The 20,692-nt window shown below is 40.5% G+C and overlaps 1 protein-coding gene across 3 annotated transcripts; it reads left to right on the forward strand.

Moving 5' to 3' along the window:
• The first annotated feature begins 282 nt into the window (after positions 1-282).
• LOC147638687 (putative protein phosphatase 2C 9) lies at positions 283-20,180 on the forward strand. 3 transcript variants are annotated; one of them, XM_086798652.1, is made up of 5 exons: positions 283-387; positions 858-1,127; positions 1,457-1,733; positions 19,310-19,467; positions 19,557-20,180. In XM_086798652.1, the coding sequence occupies exons 2-5, from the start codon at positions 939-941 to the stop codon at positions 19,692-19,694; spliced, it is 762 nt and encodes a 253-aa protein (XP_086654778.1). In that variant the 5' UTR covers positions 283-387; positions 858-938; the 3' UTR covers positions 19,695-20,180. The 3 variants fall into 3 exon arrangements, with proteins under 3 accessions (XP_086654778.1, XP_086654779.1, XP_086654777.1); XM_086798653.1 differs by lacking the exon at positions 283-387 and having other exon boundaries at positions 528-1,127; positions 19,554-19,691; XM_086798651.1 differs by lacking the exon at positions 283-387 and having other exon boundaries at positions 531-1,127.
• The last annotated feature ends 512 nt before the right edge of the window (positions 20,181-20,692 follow it).

Below are 20,692 nucleotides of genomic sequence, written 5' to 3' on the forward strand. Positions count from 1 at the left end.
AGGCACGTGGGGGGTACCAAGTCTAATTTATGAGCGTGCAGAGTGATATGGTTGGACTGGTAAGAGCTCTCTCTCCGCGCATCCTGCATATTCTTGTCACCGTCACAGAAAAAGCATCACTTTTCTCTCTCTCTCTCTCTCTCTCACACACACACACACACACACACACCTGCCACTCTCTTTCAACAAGGGCTACCAGCCCTTCCAAACTTGAAAAAGCACACACCCATGACCCAACAAAGAAAAATAATTTTAAAATTGCGCGTAGCTCACCTCTTCCAGCTCAGATAATGATATGGGTTTGGCTTGTCAACGCTTGAAACCTCTTCCTCTTTTCAATATGTGCCTACTCAGGTTCCGCTGTTTCTCCATGGGTCCTTCTCTAAGGTGGGTGTTAATTCGCTTGCTCATTATTCAAGAAAAATTAATGACGCTAAAGTGATTTTTCCTTTGATCAAGTATGCATCACACACCAACTGACAGCTAACAACAGGATAAGTGTCCTAGTTCTTGATCAAGGATAAAGTCATTAAGTAATTGCTCTCACTTGAAGCATCATTTAATGAGTGCAAAGCTAGATGTGATCAAGGATAGAAACGCTAATTGCAGGGTTTGATCAAGGTTACAAACATTAAATATGATAATGCTTGATTAGACAGGATTGGGACTTGAAAGTAGTGCGAAAATTCAAGATTGGTATAAGGATAGGAATATATGTTTATTAAATTATAAGAAAGAGCTTGTGTACAGGAGTAGGATCAGTGCTCAATTTGAGAGAAAGGCTGCTTGCTTAGAAGGAATTAGTGTGGTGATTAAGGGTTGAAATGGTGAAGGTGTCTTGCCTGTGGTGCTCACAGGTGGTGGAGGGTCTGCAGCATTCGTCTGCAGATCATGGGGGTACAGGGAAAGGGAGGAGCAGGTACTCGTCTAGGAAAAAGATGATGGTGAAGTATGGGTTCAGCCTGGTGAAGGGCAAGTCCAAGCACAAGATGGAGGACTACCACGTTGCAGAGTTCAGGCTTGTGAAGCAGAAAGAGCTGGGGCTGTTTGCCATATTTGATGGACACATGGGCCACGCCGTCTCCCTCTACCTCCAGCACCACCTCTTTGACAGCATCCTTAAACAGGTAACCATCTCTCTCTCTCTCTCTCTCTCACTCACACACACACACACACACACACACAGACACAAGCTATAATGATATAAATTCGCCCAATTTTCTCTCTATTCCACTTCTCCGAGCAATTTGCCATCATATATTAGGTCTTGAAATGAAGCCCAAATCTCGTTTCAGGTTAACCTGCAAGAGTCATAGCTTTACATTTTTCCTCTGAATTTCTGGTTTTCCTGTACAAAACTGGCAATGCGGCTTTCCTCTCTTTTCTTTTCTGACAAGAAAATAATGCAGAAGAAGGCTGTTTTTTTTTTGACCTCTTCTTAATTGCGGGGTAGCAGCCCGAATTTTGGAGTAACCCAAGGAAGGCCATAGCGGAGGCGTATGCCCGGACAGACAAGGCCATCATAAGCAAGGCGAAGGAGTTGGGGAGCGGGGGATCCACCGCTGTGACGGCCATTGTGGTGGATGGAAAGCAGCTGGTGGTGGCCAACGTGGGCGACTCCAGGGCCGTGCTGTGTCACAATGGGCTTGCCTACCAGCTCTCCGTGGACCACGAGCCCAGCATGGAGCAAAGCTCCATCGAAGACATGGGCGGTTTTGTTTCAAACCTCCCAGGTTTGTCCCCCCTCCTACTTCATTATATCAACTTCATCTAGTATGGACTTGAGAGAGAGAGAGAGAGAGAGTGAGAGAGAGGGAGAGATCTTTGTGCCTGATTCTACTTATAGTTACTTATGCTGCCATAGGCCCATTGTGCACGCCCATTATGGCATGGGACCTTATGTTTCCATAGGCCCATTGTGGTCTCTATGCCAATGTCTATTATTAATCCTTATTTAAATGTTTGATGGACTATCAGGCATATGTGTGTACCCACCTTGACCACCACAATGGGTATTACATTAGGTGAGATGGCAAATCATCATCTATTGTGATGACCTATTGCCTACCCCAACAATCGACCAAGATTAAGGATAGGTTAGTGAAATTATTAGAAGAGACATAATTTAGTAAGTTTAGTCTTGATTTTACTTGCGTGAAAAAATGTCAGAAGAGAAAACGTTAGAAAGAATACCAGGATCTTATTTCATTACAAGCATAGTAAAGGATAGGTATTACTAAGGTAAGACATACCTTATGCCAAACTAATGATGAGGGGCTATTACTATTATGAAGAATAAGAGATTATATATAATATTGAAATTGAGAGTGTTTTTTCTTCCAAACAAATTTAAAAGGGAACTCCCCAATGTAGGGAGACACTAAAGTGATGTTAGTATTTAAAAAGACCGAGGAGAGGCCAATAATATTAGAGTTAGATTCAATAAATTGAATGGAGTTCATATTTTAATTCCCAAGGGATAAATCCAAAATGGATTGTCTACAATTTAGGGTTGAGTAGGTCTATCAATTTAGAGACGAAAGGATAATTAATGAAACAAATGTCACTTATGAAACGGAAAGAATGAAGAAAAGATTCTAAAAACAGAAATTACATCATATTGGAGAACAAGAGCAGTTTGGGTAAGAAAAAGACACCAAAAGATAGAAAATGTTTGACTTTGCTAATCATTTATGAGAACCAAAGACTTTTCATTCTTATAAAAGCCAAAGAACCAAATTGAATTCAAAATGGAAAAGATGTAATGAAGACTTTTCATTATGCTACTTTCTCCTTATGAGGGGTGGCTCCATAGTAGTTTATCACACCAACGAAAAATATAGAAAATGGCATTTTAGGCTATGTTTATCCTCATGAGGGATAGCTTCCAATCCAAAAATGTAAATGAGGTTACATAACCACAAAATTTGCTTTTAAAATGTTGGTTTTTTAAAGGAGTAAAATATTTACTATGGAAGGCTTCCCATTGGCCAAGCCATTCTTTGTTTCTTGAGCCTTTCCACAAGAGGTATTGAGGCCCATCCATCCCCTTCTTAGGAGGACTTCCTCATGCATCATTCCTCAGGCATTCCTATAGTAATAACACATAAAACTTTCCTTCCAAGGGATTGTTTCCAATGTGGAGATAACTTTTTAGAGTTCTAAAATCAATTTTCAAGATTTCACAAACCTTTGATTTCAAGAGCTAAGAAAGGGTCTAGGGGTTGGCAAGGGCATAATTGAGTCCCTTAGAAAAAGTTTCTTTTGTGATGGAAAAAATTAGGGTCCATAGTGCAAATATGTATGCTATCATTAAAATCTTTGAGAAATTATATAAAATTATTGGAATGTAAGCAATTGCAAGAACCAATATTGTCTGAGGACAAGAAAGTGTGGTGTTGTTTATGCCATTTCCTTAATGGATTTCATATAATTGTACCCGAAAATGATTGAATCAAAGATTCAAAAATGGCAGGATTAGAGATATGATCAAGTAAAACCTCTTTCAATGTTTTCTTTGGAATGCAATTATCGAATATTTTGCTAAAATCCAATATGAATGATCAAATTGTTATACACTTTTTGCTACATTTAAAGTGAAAAAAAATACCATTGCTTATTTGAACAAGGGATTGTACCTCTGCTATTTGCAAAACAAGAATGAGAGACATGACATCAATTTCCCCAATTCTTGATGTTGTTGTCTACATTGTCTTCCTTTATGGAGGCTAGTGAGTAAGCATGCTCTTACCTTTACGAGAAGGGAAGTTTAGAGAAGTGGTGGTAAGGGAAGATGATAGGGATAGCAATTGGAGAATTATTTGGGAATATACTTCTTTGGAGAAGAGGATCTTTTCTAGAATTTCACACAATGGCATCAAAAGGGGAGAGGGACAAAACAAAGACAACAAAGACAACAAAGGGTGGACCTAGGTATATTGAGGAAGACGAGGAGAGAAAGAATTCAATAGACAGGGCAGCAGACTTAGCAACTTCTACTAAAATGGAAATAAAATGAAAAAAAAGGGACCAATGCTAACTTTGAAACCCACACAACAAAGGAGAAGAATTCAACATGAAGGGAGCTCATGGGAAAAAGGCATCCAAGGGGCTAAGAACATACTTAAAGATATGGTCAATCTAGATAATGGAGGACTTGCATTGTTTATCACAGTGCAATGGTGCAAGAGCACTTTACGTAAGAATAGAAAATGTTCCATTTGTTTTTGACATGATAAGTATCATCTTGAGGAGGGCAGCTCATTTTGATTCCTGCTTGGGACTTTAGCTCTAAAGAACACTTCTTTATTAAAAGAACACTTCTTTTGTTTTGATTCTTGCTTAGGCATTTTGATTCCTTCTTGGGCCTTTAGTTCTAAAGAACACTTATTTATTTTAAAAGGACAATCACAAATAGCAACAAACTTAATAAGAAAGTGGATATTGAAAGAAGTGTTGCCTTCCATGAAGGGGAACTTGCTTACATTGCTCCACCTCCTTACTAGAAAGTTAACATAAAAATCTAATGACTAAATGGAGAAAGAAAGGGGCTAGATATCCCATATTATCAAGGCTCCAAATATTATGGTCATTCTTATCCGCATCAATCTTAGTATGGCCAAGAGAACAAGGGGACACGGGCAGCAGCAAAGCTTTTAAGCTCTTTTACTATCTAACACTTTAGGAAGTTGAGTAAGAAAATTGATGAAAATTTTAAAAAAGCGTTTTTCGTTAGGAGCCAAAAGGTCGAGGTGGTCTAATGATGCTGTTAGCCGTAGGCTAGCCTGAGCCATGGGCCAGCACCATTGGGCCAGCACCGTGGGCTAGCACCACAGCAGCCAGACAGTTGCATGTCAACACTGTCAACTGTCAGGGCCTGCCTACTTTATTGCAAGAAACGGCGCTTTCTTAAACACTCAACCAGTGTATCTTATCATCACAATACTGACAAATACTGCAAGCAGGCACTATAAATGGATGAGTCCTAAGCCTTGCAAAAGGCTCACTACCGATTGTATCACTTTTTGTTTTGGATTAATATAAGCAAGACCGTTATTTTTTGTTATCTATCTCTTGTACATTCATCGTCCTATTACGTCTCTGTGTATTTCAGTTCTGTTTCATACGTTATGATCGCTAAAGTTATCTATTAAGGTATCGTGTTTTTACACTATTTATTAAGCGGTCAGCCCGATAGTGTTTAGTGATCTATGTGCTGTGTTTGTTTTTTTGCATTAGATCCGTATTTGTCTAGTGTATGCTGCCTGCATATCCAGTGAATCTCAGTAGGTTCCAAAGCGGGAATAAGCGATCATATTCTCCCACCAACATTTTGGCCCACAATGCTTTTTGCTGCTTCTTGTTATTGCCATTTCGCTTGCTGCTATAGTGTTCAAGAATCTCTTCGCCTTGTTTTCAAACCCATCCCACGTCAGCACGTGAAAGCTACTTGCAGTGTAACCAAGCTTGGCAATTCTTGTTTGCCAATCCTGAAGACCAACCCACCAAATTTGAACTAGAACGACCCACATCCCACTCAAAAGAAGAACCACTCTACCTTGACGGGCCCGACCTCACCACCACTGTTCATACCACCTCCACCACCACCACCCCTGCAGCCCCGTCTCCTCCACTGCCTCAACACGATGCACTGACCAGTTGTCAATGTAAAGTACCCCAAAATTTTTGGCAGATAATGCAGATAATGCAGATGCCTAATGTTTGACACCGCCTGGCATGTCAATGTACCTGGCCGCCCGGTTGATCAACTGACAACAACTCAAAAAGGCTACCTTTGTTCCCACACTCCAGAAGAGTGCTGCTCTTTGGGTTGCTCAATATGAGTACGCCCATTTTCCCACTTATGATGCCATTTGGGATGCATTCCTTCAACGCTTCAAAGAAGACAAGACATCTGCGCATGTGCTAGATAAGCTATGCAAAATGAACCAAAGGAGAATGACAGTAGAAGATTATGATGCAAAGTTTCGAAAACTTATCCCAAAGACTAGATGCAGCTAATCGGCCCATGGAGGAAATTCTCAACTCTTATTTCATGAAGGGCCTCAGAGCAAGCAACTCAAATGCTCCGTTCTGGTGCTGACCTAGCTACCATCACCATGGAGTAGCCTTGTAGACTTAGCTCTTAGAGTAGAGCAGGTATTGGTAGGCTTGGGCAAAAGTAAGGAGAAGTCCAAGAGTAAAAGGAAGTCCAAGAAGTCCTCATCGAGATCTTTGGATAAGGAGAATCTCGAGGGGTTCACTATAAGAAAACCCTTTGTATCACGTGTGTTCAAGGCCTATTTTAAAAATCCCTTATTTGTGAATTTTTCATGAAAAAAGAATACCCTTTTTCTATTCAACCTGTGAATACCCCCTTTAAATGGTACCCTTCTATATGTAAAAAATGTGTAAGAAAGGGATTTTAAAAATCCCTTATTTGTGAAATTTTCATGAAAAAAGAATACCCTTTTTCTATTCAACCTGTGAATACCCCCTTTAAATGGTACCCTTCTGTATGTAAAAAATGTGTAAGAAAGGGATTTTAAAATTCCTTTTGTTGAACCCACATGCTATGCTTATATATTTATCAGTGTGACCCTCCCCACCCACCCCCCCGAGACGAGAATGATTCTGATGATTCCACAGCCAGTGAGGAATCGGAGGAGGAGGAGGAAGATCTCAAGACTAGGTCCAAGAGCAAGAAGGTAGGGAAGACAACCAAGGAACTGGCTACAGCCATGGCTCAATTGGCCACTAAAGGTGTGAAGCCCACTCCTACCATCCGGTTAGACATCTAGTGTGTGAAGTGTCACAATTATGGACATGGAGCCGATGAATACAGCTGTGGGTGCGCCATCTACAGGACAGCCACACATACAACTCAAGCTTGCCACTACAATGGCAGGAGAGCCCCTCCGCAACCGGTAATCCAACCTCCAGTGGTGGCCGCAGTCCAAGCCACCCAACCCATGGATATGCCCAACTAGTTCCGCATACCCCAATTCTGCCCCCAAAAACTTTCCTCCCCCCCGAGATGTCGCTGGTTCCCCAAGGCCTGCCTTTACATGCTTTTATTGCCATGGCCAAGGCCACCGAAAGTCGGAGTGTAAACTATGGAAAAGGCATAAAGCAAAGTTAGAGGGAGCCCAGGCTTCCGCCCGATCAGCGCGATGGAAATCCAAGCTCTCGATGAGCAAGCAATACCCCGGCCGACCACACAAGTGGTAGAATCATTAGCCATGGGCGGTGACCAGATCCATGCAACCTAAGGCTTCAAAGGTGGCATAAGAACCAACCTCGGATAAGAAGGGGAAGCAGAAAGGAGTCGCTTGGCAAGAACAACACAAAGTTCAGACGGAAGTATCTGCTTGGGTTGAGGAGTAGCAAGCCAAAGAGGTGTTGCAAAAAAAGCACCCGAAAAAGCACAGGCCAATCTGTCGGTCGGAATCATAACTCAATTTTCCAGAGGTAAGCCCGGAAGGAAATTATGCCAAAAGGGTGAAGGAAGAAATAGATAAGCTACCACAAATCGGATTCATATATCCGATCGATCATGCAACATGGTTGTCCCCAATCGTAATAGTGCCCAAGAAAAACCAAAAGTTTAGGGTCTGTATAGATTACCTGAAGCTGAATGCAGTAACATCTCAGATCCTTTTCCCTTGCCGTTCACAGATTCCATGCTTGATGCTATAGCAGGCCAGGAGATATATTTATTCCTAGATGGGTTCAGTGGATATAATCAAGCTCAAATGGCTCCATAAGATCGGGAGAAAATAGCTTTCATCACAGAATGGGGAGCTTTTGTATCAAACGTCATGACTTTTGGCCTCAAGAATGTTCCCGCCATATTTCAGCGCATGGTCCAAGAAATTTTTGCTAATTTTCTGACCATCTTTATGCGAGTATTCATTGATGACTTTAGTGTTTTTGGCAAAACATCTCAACATTTAATGCACCTACAGCTATGCTTGGCCAAATGCAAACTCTCCAGATTAAGTCTAAATCCAGCCAAATGTGCCTTTGCTTGTCTAAAGCAAAATGCTACTATGCCACATCATTTCCAAAGAAGGAATAGTAGTCAACCCAACTAAGGTTGAGGTGATCCGGAAAGCCCCAACTCCAATAAATGAGAAAGAGCTGAGAAGATTTTTCGGACAAGCCAGATGGCTCAACTGAATGCTCAAATACCTTGCCCATGTAGCAGCCCCCTTGAATCAAAGGATGGTGCAGATCAAAACACCTCTGACCAAGAAGTTAAGGTAGGCAAATTTTAAGAGGACAGAGGAATGTGACATCGCATCCTGACGTCTCAATCGCATGCTATCAGAAGCACCGATTGTCCAACCCCCTAAACTGGGACCTTCCCTTCCATGTCTTTGTGGATGCCTTTGATGTCACAATTGGCAGTGCGTTGATGTAAGAGGCTAAGAAGAAATTTTTTCGGCCTATTTACTACGCCAGTCGAAGGCTCTCTAATTCTAAGAGGAACTACTCAACCACACACAGAGAAGCCTGTGGCATGATCTACTCAGTAACCAAGTTTTGGCACTACCTATTGGTGGTGGGCAATACATTTCCCTTTCATGTGGATCTCAGCCTTGCTGTTTGGTAGTAAGCAGAGTCTAGCAGGAAAGCTAGCTAGATGGATACTAATACTCCAAGAATTTGAGTTCACAATAGTACACAGTCCAAGTGCCAATCATAGAGTGGCAGATTATTTATCCCGGCTTGAGTCCGGAGAAGCCCCAACCAAAGTAGCAGATAGCTTATCGAATGATGAGCTATTCACAAACTGACACAATCATCCCCATCCCCCAGACATGGTATGATGAAATGCTAGCATGTCAGAGGGAGGATAATCTTTCCAGACATCAACGGAAGCAGAACCGGCACTTCCAAGTCATAGCCGGCTAGCTATACAAGAAAGGGATCGACCAAGTCCTCCGAAGGTGTATCCCACCACATGAGCAAGAAGCTGTCCTCAAAGAAGCTCACCAAGGAATCAGTGGAGGACACTTTGCTCGAGAAATCACTAGCAGTAAATCCTCCAAGCACGTCTCTCGTGGCCAACAATACTTGGTGATGCATACAGATGGGCCAAACAATGTGAAGTATGCCGATGTCTCGGCCAACCAACTGATGGAGACATGATGCCACACAACCCAATCCTTCCCCTAGAACCATTCCAAAAATGGGGCCTCGACTTTGATGGCCCATTTAAGCCCCTAACCCACTTTATCGGTCACCTCACAAGTATATCCTGGTAGCAACAAACTACAACACCAAATGGGTAGAAGCCTGTGCTCTCTGAGATAACACATCACAATCAACTGCCGAATTCTTGTACGAGATAATCACTTATTTTGGATGCCCAATCGAGTTGATTAGTGACTGAAAAGATGTGCTTCCTCCTCTGTACTCGGCCTCTGTACTGGATAGAGCAACTGTAGACTACTTCTTGCTACTCCAAGTCACAGCAGCACTCCCCAAGGAAAACATGAAGCCACTAGTAGATCTTCTATCTGAGATACTACCAGAGCCCAATCAGCATTTGTGTACCCATGTACACATATCTCTGTCCCAGTTTCATAAAACAGTCCACAATGCAAAGTAGACCTCACATACCTCAATATGCGTCTCAATGCATCCAAGTGCGGCTTCCGAGGAACCTGCTTAAACTGACTCACCAACCCAATAACATAGCTCAAATCTGGCCTGGTGATCGTCATGTAGATCAAGCTTCCTACTATGCGCCTATACATAGTAGGATCCTTATCTTTCCTGAATTTGCACTCAACTTGCCATTCTGATCCAATGGCATTGAGATAGGCTTAGAGCCTGTCATACCATACTTGGACAACATATCCAAGCCATACTGTCTCTACAGTAATCCAATACCATGTGGTGATCTAATCACCTCAATGCCCAAGAAATATTTGAGATCCTTCATCTCAAACTTCTGTCTACGCAGGATCTTTACATCAAAGATCTCTGCATCATGGTCCCTTGTAATGATCAAGTCATCTACATAGATGAAAACAAGCACAACCCCTCTATGAATGTGTCTCACATACAGCGAGAAATCTGCATTGGCTACATGAAAGCCAATAGTGACAAGATATTTAGAAACCTTGTCAGACCATGCTCTTGGTGCTTGTTTTAAGCCATACAAGGCTTTCTTCAACCTGCAAACATGCTCGGGGTGACTCACATCCTCATAACTAGGTGGCTGCAACATATACACTTCTTCCTGCAAATCCCCATGCAAGAATGCATTCTTTAGATCCATTTGATGTAAAGACCATTTCTTTGACACAGCCACTGCTATCACAACTCTCACTGTTGTCATCTTGGCAACTGGGCTGAAAGTTTCCTCATAATCAATGCCATATGTCTACGCATATCCTTTGGCTACCAATCTAGCCTTGTACCTGCTTATGCTTCCATCACTGTTATGTTTTACTTTGTACACCCACTTGCATCCAATGGCTTTCTTGCCTTTAGGCAATTGCACTAAATCCCATGTCTCATTTCCATATAGTGCATCCATCTCCTCATCCATAGCTTTCTCCCAACACACATTTCCAACAGCCTCATCAATGCATGTGGGCTCTATAACCTGTACAACTTTTGCATTGTATGCATAGTGATGTGCCACATAACCATCATAGGTAAACCTATGCACAGGGTTCTTCACTCTCCCAGATCTTCACAGCTTTGCATTCATGGCTTCCATAACCTTCTTTACACCAGGTGTTCTCATCATAGCTGGGATCCCAAGCTCCTCATCAAGGCTCATCTCTGAGCCACTAGACTCTCCATCAACATGAGAATGCCTTGCAGAAGTGTCAGGCATACTGAGGGGCTCAACCACTTTCTCTTTGCCTTAATGTGATGTACTAATCACATTTGCAGTACTGGTATTATGATGCAGCCTGCCACTCCATGGTCTATCAAACTGAACCACTAGATGAGGACTCTCCTGGTCCACTCAAAGACTGTGATTGTTGACTTGCATTCTGTGCAACCACATTTCCACTCACATCAGCCCCAACAGCTTCTTTTTTAGCAGCATACCAGCTGCTCATCTCATCAAAAACAACATCCCTGCTTACCCTCAACTCACGTGTAGCAGGGTTATAACACCTGTATCCCTTTTGCTCAAGGGAATATCCAATAAACACACATTTTTCAGCTTTTGGATCTAGCTTAGTTCTCAGCTCATCTGGCACATGCACATATGCAATGCATCCAAAGACTTTCAGATGAGACAAATCAGGTTTTCTGCCAGTAAACCTCTCCTCTGGAGTTACATCATGGCTACAGTTGGAGTCCTGTTCATGATGTAAACTGCTGTAGAAACAGTCTCAGCCCAATAGCTATGCGGCATATTCTTCTCTTCCATCAATGCTCGCGTAATCTCAGCAATGTGCCTGTTTTTCTGCTCAGCAACTCCATTTTGCTCGGAGTGTATCTGCATGTAAACTGTCTCCGAATACCATTTTTCTTCAAAAATTCAGAGAACTCATTGGAGAAGTACTCTCCCCCTCCATCTGACCTTAGGCACTTTACATATTTCCCTGTTTGCTTTTCAACCATAACTCTGAAATTCTGAAAGTGAGTGAACACCTCACTCTTCTCCTTCATGAAGTATACCCACACTTTCCTTGTGTGATCATCAATAAATGTCATAATACCTGATAGTGCCTAAAAAGAATGGGAAACTGAGAGTATGTGTCAATCTTAAAAAAGTAAATGCGGCCACTCGGAAGGACCATTACCCATTACCTTATACTGAACATGTCTTGGAAAGAGTGGCTATCTGCTGGGAGGGAAGTGTACAACTTCTTGGATGGGTTTTCTGGGTACAATCAGGTGTCCATAGCACCAGAAGACCAACATAAGACAACCTTTAACACAATGTGGGGGACATTTGCTTACAAGGTTATGCTATTCGGTCTCACAAATGCCCCAGCAACCTTTCAACGATTGATATGCACAGTTTTTATGATCGTTGAAAGGTTGCTAGGGCATTTGTGAGACCGAATAGCATAACCTTGTAAGCAAATGTCCCCCACATTGTGTTAAAGGTTGTCTTATGTTGGTCTTCTGGTGCTATGGACACCTGATTGTACCCAGAAAACCCATCCAAGAAGTTGTACACTTCCCTCCCAGACAGCCACTCTTTCCAAGACATGTTCAGTATAAGGTAATGGGTAATGGTCCTTTCGAGTGGCCGCATTTACTTTTTTAAGATTGACACATACTCTCAGTTTCCCATTCTTTTTAGGCACTATCACAATAGGTGACAACCAATCCGTATGTTCAATCTCATAGATAAAGTGTGCAGAGTGAGCTTATCGATTTCCTCCTTTACAATTGCTGCATACTTTGGATTCATCTGGTATGGTTTCTGCCTGCTGGCAAGCCTTCCATGATTGGAATTGTACCACCTCCGGCAGTACCACTTTCATTTCCTTGTAATTTCAGACAAAACAATCCTTATATTCCTTTTGAAGAGAGCAATGAGTTCTTCTTCCTCTGCAGAGCAGAAGTCAAATACATGCTTTGTTTGCTTTCCAAATTGGCATGCTTCACATATTTTCTACATACCTTCAACTTTAAACTTTGGCAGCCCTGTCACAATTCCTTTAGTCTGCATAGACTTCATTCTCTGCACATTCACATGTCCAATTCTTTTATGCCAAATGTCTGTGTCTGCAACAATTCCTGAACCATTTGCAAGCATTGTAGCATTCACTTCAGGCATGTTTACATTCAACGTAAACATTCTGCCCACTCTGTTGCCTTTTGCAACCAACCTGCACTTATTTTTAAGGTCTTCAACATAATAACCATCAGGATTAAACCGAACCTACAAACCCTGCTCAATCATCTGGCCAACTGAAACCAGATTCTTTGTTATGTTCGGAAAGTGAAGTACATCTGCAAGGTACTTCACTTTGCCATCTTGCATAGACAATGGCACATCTCCAACATGGGCAATTGGATGAGCAGTGTCATCCCCTGTTTCCACAAAACTTGGTCTTTCAAGGTTCTTCATCTCCTTGAACCACTCCCCACATGACTTGTCATGTGGTTTGAAGCACCTGAATCAATGTACCATACATCATCTTTATGTGTTGCTTCTACATTTTCAGACATGGCATTAACGACATGCTGCATAACAAACAACCTTTCATTATCCTCATTGTTTCTACTCGAGGATGCATAGTTGTTTTGCTGCAATTTCCCATTTTGCATGTCAGCCTTCTTCTTATAACAATCTGTCTGCACATGTCTAGGCTTACCACAGTAAAAGCATCCACATGTATCATTATACTGCCTTTGCCAATTTCCACGACCTCTTTGACTCCCCCTGCCTTTGAATTGGCCTCTTCCACCTGCGTGTTGTTGTTGTTGTTGTTGTGTATTCTGGGACTGTTGTTGTTGCTGCTGCTGGCCATAATTCTGATTACCTGTTCGACCACCTCCTTGACTGCATCCACGACCTCCTCTGGGACTGTTGTTGTTGCTGCTGCTGGCCATAATTTTAATTGCCAGTTCTGTCACCTCCTTGACCGCGTCCACGGTCTCCTCTACCTCGTTCTCTTCCTGAACTTGTGTAGAAGGCCTGTTGCTCTGAACTGTTTTTATTTTGTGAAGACTGTTGGTCTTCACCCAAGATCTTCTCTTCTATTATCAACATAGACACCAAATCTGTAAAATTGGGAATGTTTTCCTGAGTCTGAATAGACGTCTTGAATGCCTTGTAATGTGGCCCGAGACCACGTAGATAGACTTCCACCTTGTCATCATCATCTACTGAAACACCAATAGATACAAGGGATTCTAGAATACCCTTTATCTTCAATGCATAGTCATTCACAGACATACTCTTTTTCTCCACAGTATGAAGTTCATTCTTCAACTGTATCTTGCGTGCCTTGGTATTCGTTTCATAGAGCTTTACCAAGGTGTCCCACGCCTCCTTGGGGGACTTGGCATCTTGTATGTGCCAATCATGGTGTCCTGTATACTGATAGAGAGCCAATACATAACTTTTCTGGCTCCTTGATTCCAATCCTTGAACTCTTTCACATCTGCAGCAGTCGGATTGATGTCTGGTATCTCCGGTGCCTCTTCATGCTCACCTTCTATATAGTCCCAATAGCCCTTTCCCATCAGGAAATTTGTCAACCTGAACCTCCAAGCATGGAATTTGTTCTTATCAAGCTTCTCAGCAACAATCTGGTTTATGCCATCATTTGACATCTTGCTAGACACACAAATTTACCAAAAACAGCACTCTGGTTTGTCCTGCACAAACTGTTGTATTTTCTACAACGGTATTGTAGTACACTCAAATGTCACAACCAGTGACCTCAATGTGCATACATACACCCAATGGCAACTGTTGACCTCTTTGCAGCACACACAGTGTCTGCACAGCCAATCTGTCTTCCTGCAGTTCTTAATACAGAGTTCTGCAGAGAATCACTGACTTACCCGCAGTGCTCGAAATCACCTGCTTTCTCTAAAACGGAGGTCGAGACGCGCCCGAAACGCGTTTTTGGCCCAAAAAACTTTGTCCGATAAGACTTTTTAGTTGCCCTATAGCTTTACTCCTGCGAAGAAAGCTCCTCAATTAGAGATTATTTGCTGGATCCTCCTGTAGAGCTCCCGACAGGGTGTAGTCACCAACACAAATAGGGAAGAGTGGTTGAAGCTCTTACCCTTGTACCACTTCCTGTGCTTCTCTTGCTTGCAGCTCAGCCCTTAGCATAAACCAGGCTCTGATACCATGAAAAGATGCAAGGGAGAAGAGAGCTTGAGCTCTTGCAAGCACACACACACTCACAAAACCCTAATAGAGAACACACAAGATGAGAGGCTTAAAATCTTCTTCTTCTTCACTCAACACACCATATACAAAGATAAGAGTACACACATATGAAAGGTACTCAACCAAATACATAATAGGGTTCTCTATAGTGTGAACCCAACTAAATGAGCTCGCGCTATAACTATGCCAGTCTCTAGAATGGCTGTCACACAGCCTGTCATCCCACTGGCCGCATATCACCCATGATCTCACCAACCATGCCAGTGGTGTAAGTGTGGGGCCTATCCCCCCATCAGTGTCCACCGCCTCACTAGATGAGCTCGATATCTCAACAGTGACCAAGGCAAGCACTTCGTCAATGATGTCAAAATGGTTAGGAGTCCTTTTTCTCACTAGTTAGGAAAAAAGTTTATTTCTAAAAATGAGATTCTAGACTAAGGCAAAGGCTTTAAAGCCACGAGATAGCAAAGAGAAATTAACCAAAAGAAGGTTGAGAGTGTAAAAATAATGAATAAATAAAATCAATGAAACAAAGCAATGCTTTAACAAAACGACAACAATGTGTATTTTGAGCAGCTAAAATTATGAAGAAAACACTTAATATTTTTCATTATATCAACACTGCAGTAGTTCAATGGATAAAGCGATTATTCCCTAAGGTTATGGGTTCGAATCGTGCGAACATCCTTGTAACTTGTCAGATGGTGGGTGTGTGTGTTGTAACCAACATATCTATGTTGTAATAAAGATAGTAGATTAGTCACCAAACTTTTTAATATTTTTCATTACTCTTATTTTAAAGATTTATTTACTATCTAATTTAGATATAAAACCGACATGTAGTATATATATATGTACTATCTATTTTAGAAACAGTATTTCTCATTCTCTTTTGAGGGTGGATTTTTCACAAGTTTAGCAGGCTCTTAGGATAAAGAGAACCTGCCTTTTCCAGAACCTTGGTATAGAGAGTTGCAATTGGCCCAAGGTACTAGTTACCACGCAAATTAAAAAAGTAAGACGATGGAATATAGAAAGGCTAGAGCATCCTCTAGAGCAGCTTCATCTAATTTTTTAATAACAAAGAGATCAAATTATGTGCAGATACAAAGTGTCATACTTAGAGAGAAGCTAATGAATAATATGAGAAAACAGTAACAACAATGAAACATTAATAAGAACAATGAGTCACCTAATTACAATGGAAAAAGAGCACTAATTGAAACATTAGTAAGAACAATGAGCCACTTGATTACAATTCCTCGTTTTGTGCAGAGTTGGTGGACAATATATATTAGTAAGTTTAAAAAGTATTCTTGTTTTAACTCATTGACCTATTGAAGGGTTCCATAATCTTACCAACCATGTGAGCGGTATAAGTATGGGAGCTATCATCCAGGCAGGTCATCAATGTCTTAATCATTGAGCAAGCAGTCTTCAATAAAAAGTTCAAAATTAAAGAGCATGCCTTGGGTTATGAACCTAGTCTCTACACACTATCACTTTAGTGAAACCATATCTAGCTATTATCTAGCCTCATAAATGAAATTGCTAAGTGATTATTACAAGATTTTTTTCTTTTTTTAAAATTTAATAAAAAGATAAAAAATATAAAAATAGGGTACCACCCTACAAAGACCTAAGCAATGGCCTAGAGACCTCATACAAGAGTATCTAAGAACTGCTATAATAAGTACCTCTATAGTGCTGGTTTTTTTTTAAAGTCCTTTATTGTGGTAGGTTTTTAGCCACAAGGTCCCATCCCATGGAGATCAAGGCTACAGTCCCAAGGCTCTATCACTAAGAGCCAAAAGTCCTACCTAGATCGTGCATGGTGATGATTATCTTATTGGGCTTTTCTTTTTTCTTTTTTCTTGTTTTTGTATTTTTTTCTTTGTTTTTTGTTTAACTACTTTCACTTTCACAATTCACCTAGAAGGCTCTATTCTAACTAAAGAGGACACACTAAGGAATGTGGAGTTCTTGGCATAGTCGATCTCAGAAAGGATTGAACTAGGACCAAATTATGAATGGTTATCCAAGTAATAACTAGAAAATCCACAAATAGTACTCTCTAGCTAAAATCCCGTGGTGCATCTTTAATAGACAGGCGGCGAGAACACACGTAAAATATACAATACATGGTTTTCAAGTAAATTCCGACCATTTCGACGATTGTGGCGGCCCAAAGGTGGTGAAAATGATTTCGTGGCTGGCATCGAGACCATAGAGGTCTCCGACAAGGGTTAACAGGGCATAATTGAATTTCTATCCTCTTATTCCCAAATTAATACCACATTAGGAACTTGAAGAATTAAGGACCAAGCATCTTTCTTATGGAGTCAAATTAATACCACATTAGGAACTTAAAAAATTAAGGACGAAGAATCTTTCTTATGGAACCAAATTTGCACTAGCTTTGACATGTAGAACTCATGGAGATACATGACTTCTACATGCACTAGCTTTGACATGTAGAAGTCATGGAGATACATGATGCCTAGCAACAGATCTAGGAAAATAGACTTCAAGATAACTCTCTTTGGATTTGCCTTTTGGATCTAAACCCCTCAAAGAAGAGTAACACCTACAAAAGCAAGGAAAAACCCAAAGCCTACATGGTTAATCAAAAGAAAGCTAAACAAAGCCAAGATGAAAATCAAGCGAGCATGGCTTAGCTTTAAGATACTTAAAGCTTAAAAGCATTCTTTGATATGTCCCTGCACACTTTAAGGCTTGCAATGTTGATTATTGTTATAGAGTCTCAAGCGAGCATGGCTTAGCTTTAAGATACTTAAAGCTTAAAAGCATTCTTTGATATGTCCCTGCACACTTTAAGGCTTGCAATGTTGATTATTGTTGTAGAGTCTCAAAGAAGGCTTAGAGGAGTAACAATGGAGAACCTAGTACCTCATATGATGTGCATGTTGAAGTAAAGAAAGTAAACCTTACAGGACCTAGTGTGAAAGCTTCCTTTGGTAAGTCCATGCACACTTCAAGGCTTAAAATGTTGATGACCATTACGTAGTCTTTGATAGGCTTCAAAGGAGTGCCAATGGAGAGTAGCTCGGCACCTCGTATTATGGATGTGCCAAAGTGAAAGATCTATTATGAAATTTTCCTTCGACAAGTCCCTCCACACTTCAAGGCTTACAAATAATATTAATGATCATTACATAGTCTTTGATAGGGCTCAATGGATCACCAATGGAGAGCTTGGTACCTCATAATTATGGGTGTGCGAAAGTAAAACACCTTGTAGGATATGTTGTGAAGATTCAAACCCCATTTACATTGCTAAGGATCTAAAGCCAAAAAAAGGAGGAACTACATGCTTTACTTCAACAAAAGATTACTTAGCTTGGAAGTATTTTGAGACATAAAAAGGAAACCCTTTCAAAGTCTTCAATTACCTCTAGCATATCTACAATTTTTAAAAAGATAAATAATGCCTAAAAAATGCTATCGTAGCCTTGCCTTTGAGAAGAAGTATGCAAAAATGTATGTCTTCAATTGACAAAATGTGATGAACAATGGTTTATATTTCTAATATTATATTTGTAGCATGTTTCAAAAAACTATTTAATGTGTTTTCAAAGTACAAATCCAAATTTATTTAATTTTGTGCCATGAGCTCCCAAATGGAAACCATGGAAATACTTTTTAAAGTATAACTCCAAATTTATTCTAAAAGCTTTTAAATGGAAAGCAATGGAGATTTATATTTTAGATTTTTTTAACTTTAATAATTTTTTTCCAACTCCTATCTTCTTGTGTTGAAAATAGATTCCCCCAGAAGAAATTTCTTTGAATCATTATACTTAAAGACGAGTTCATTTTCTACCATATTCATTTTGAAAATGATTTTTTTTCTTAAAAGGCTATTGTTGTTAATTTACTCTTACTCCAATTATGTTTACATTATCATTATTGTCTTAATATATATCTAGGAGTAGCTCACCAATATGTCATTACAGATATTGACATATGGCACAAGTGCATTTGGTCATGTGAATATATAGCAGAACTCTATGTGAATATGTGATTGTGAAGGGAAATAAGGCTTAAGTCTTGTAGTTGTGTCTCACATGATGGAGATTAGAGCTTGTTTACATGTGTGGATATGGCTCAAACATGTGCAAAGGAAAGGAATCATGAGCATTATGAATGTCCAAATTTAGGAATTCAGCATAAATGTAAAAACGAAGATTTTTTATTGTAATGTTTTGTAGCTGGTCTTGATATTAAGAGAAGGAACACATCATTTCTTCATATTCTCCGGCCTGGTTAGTCTTTGACTCTAGTTGGTGTTCATTAATTGTAATTAGTTTAGATTTTCTCTGGTTGGTCATCATTAATTGTGTGATTAGTTTAGATTTTCTCTAGTTGGTCGTGTGACACTAATTTTTGCTTTTTTTTTTCATATCTTAAATTGACTTAATGTTTTGAAATAAAAAGGTGACGTTCCGAGAGTAGATGGGCAACTGGCAGTGTCGAGAGCTTTTGGAGACAAGAGTTTGAAAATACATTTACGCTCCGATCCAGACATTCGAGTTGAGGATATTGATGATGAATCAACAGAGTTTCTTATTTTGGCAAGCGATGGACTATGGAAGGTAACATTCGAGATATATATATATCATCAGCGTTTATCTACGTAAAAGCGGTAGGGGTTGTTGATATTATATTTGGCTAATAATAGTAGGTAATGGAAAACCAAGCTGCTGTGGAGCTTGTGAAAACCATCAAGGACCCGCAAGAGGCTGCAAAGCAATTAACAAATGAAGCTCTCGCTCGACACAGCAAAGACGATATTTCATGCATTGTGGTGCGCTTCAGATAACACCACCACCGTCTCCAACGGCTACATGTGTCAATCCTTCATCTCTCCAGCATCTTGTTCCAAAGCCCCCGCCCTTACTCTAGAATCCATCCATCCAAGAAAGCAAGCACATGTCACACATTCAATTAGCAAGTTAATCAAGGTACTCTCTACAGTGCTTCAAGTTATTGCCATTTTTAATCTTCCATGTGCATATTGGAAGAACACTTATTGTGGCATTAAAGTGAAAATAACACTCACTCTCATTGCTCATTTGGTTTTTCATCAATTGTGGGATATATGGTACTTCAAAAATTATTTACAAAGCCATTTCAATGTGCCACGTATTCATAGAAAAACATCGTCTTAACATATGATCTGCAAGCTTTTCTCTCAAAGTATTATTTCTTGCATTTCTTTATTGTTTCTTGCATTTCTTTATTATTTCTTCATATGATGTGAAAACTTTTCTCTCAAAGTATATGCTCTCAAAGTATTATTTCTTCATATGATGTGCAAGCTTTTCTCTCAAAGTATATGCTCTCAAAGTATTATTTCTTGCATTTCTTTATTGTTTGCACAAATTAGTATATCATTTATGGCATTTCTGTTAGTCACACAATTCATTAATAAGGGGAGAAGATTCATTGGGGTGGGTACCCAAGACTACCCTCGCTAGTAGCCAAGGCAGATTTGACGACTGAGCAAAAACCTGATTTGGGCCACCATTTAGCACAAAGCCCAACTATGATGCCAACAGGAGTCCCATGAAATAAAATTCTGCCCAAACCTTGGCCTCGTTGGATCCCCATCCAGATGCAAGAAGCCCAAGGCTTTCCTACGAAGGGAACTTGTCTATTTACGTCCCAAGAACCGCACCGTTTGCACAAACCCTAAAGCCAAAAAGATCTAAGCGATGGCCTCAGTACCCACTACCACCTCAGAAGTCAAACCATTGGTTTGATCCCAATAAAATTGCTAGAAGCATAAGGATACTATGAAGGGAACCCCCACATCTA

This window comes from Cibotium barometz, chromosome 5, assembly GCF_041138505.1.
Source record: "Cibotium barometz isolate CiBa-2024 chromosome 5, ASM4113850v1, whole genome shotgun sequence".
Classification (NCBI taxonomy): Eukaryota; Viridiplantae; Streptophyta; class Polypodiopsida; order Cyatheales; family Cibotiaceae; genus Cibotium; species Cibotium barometz.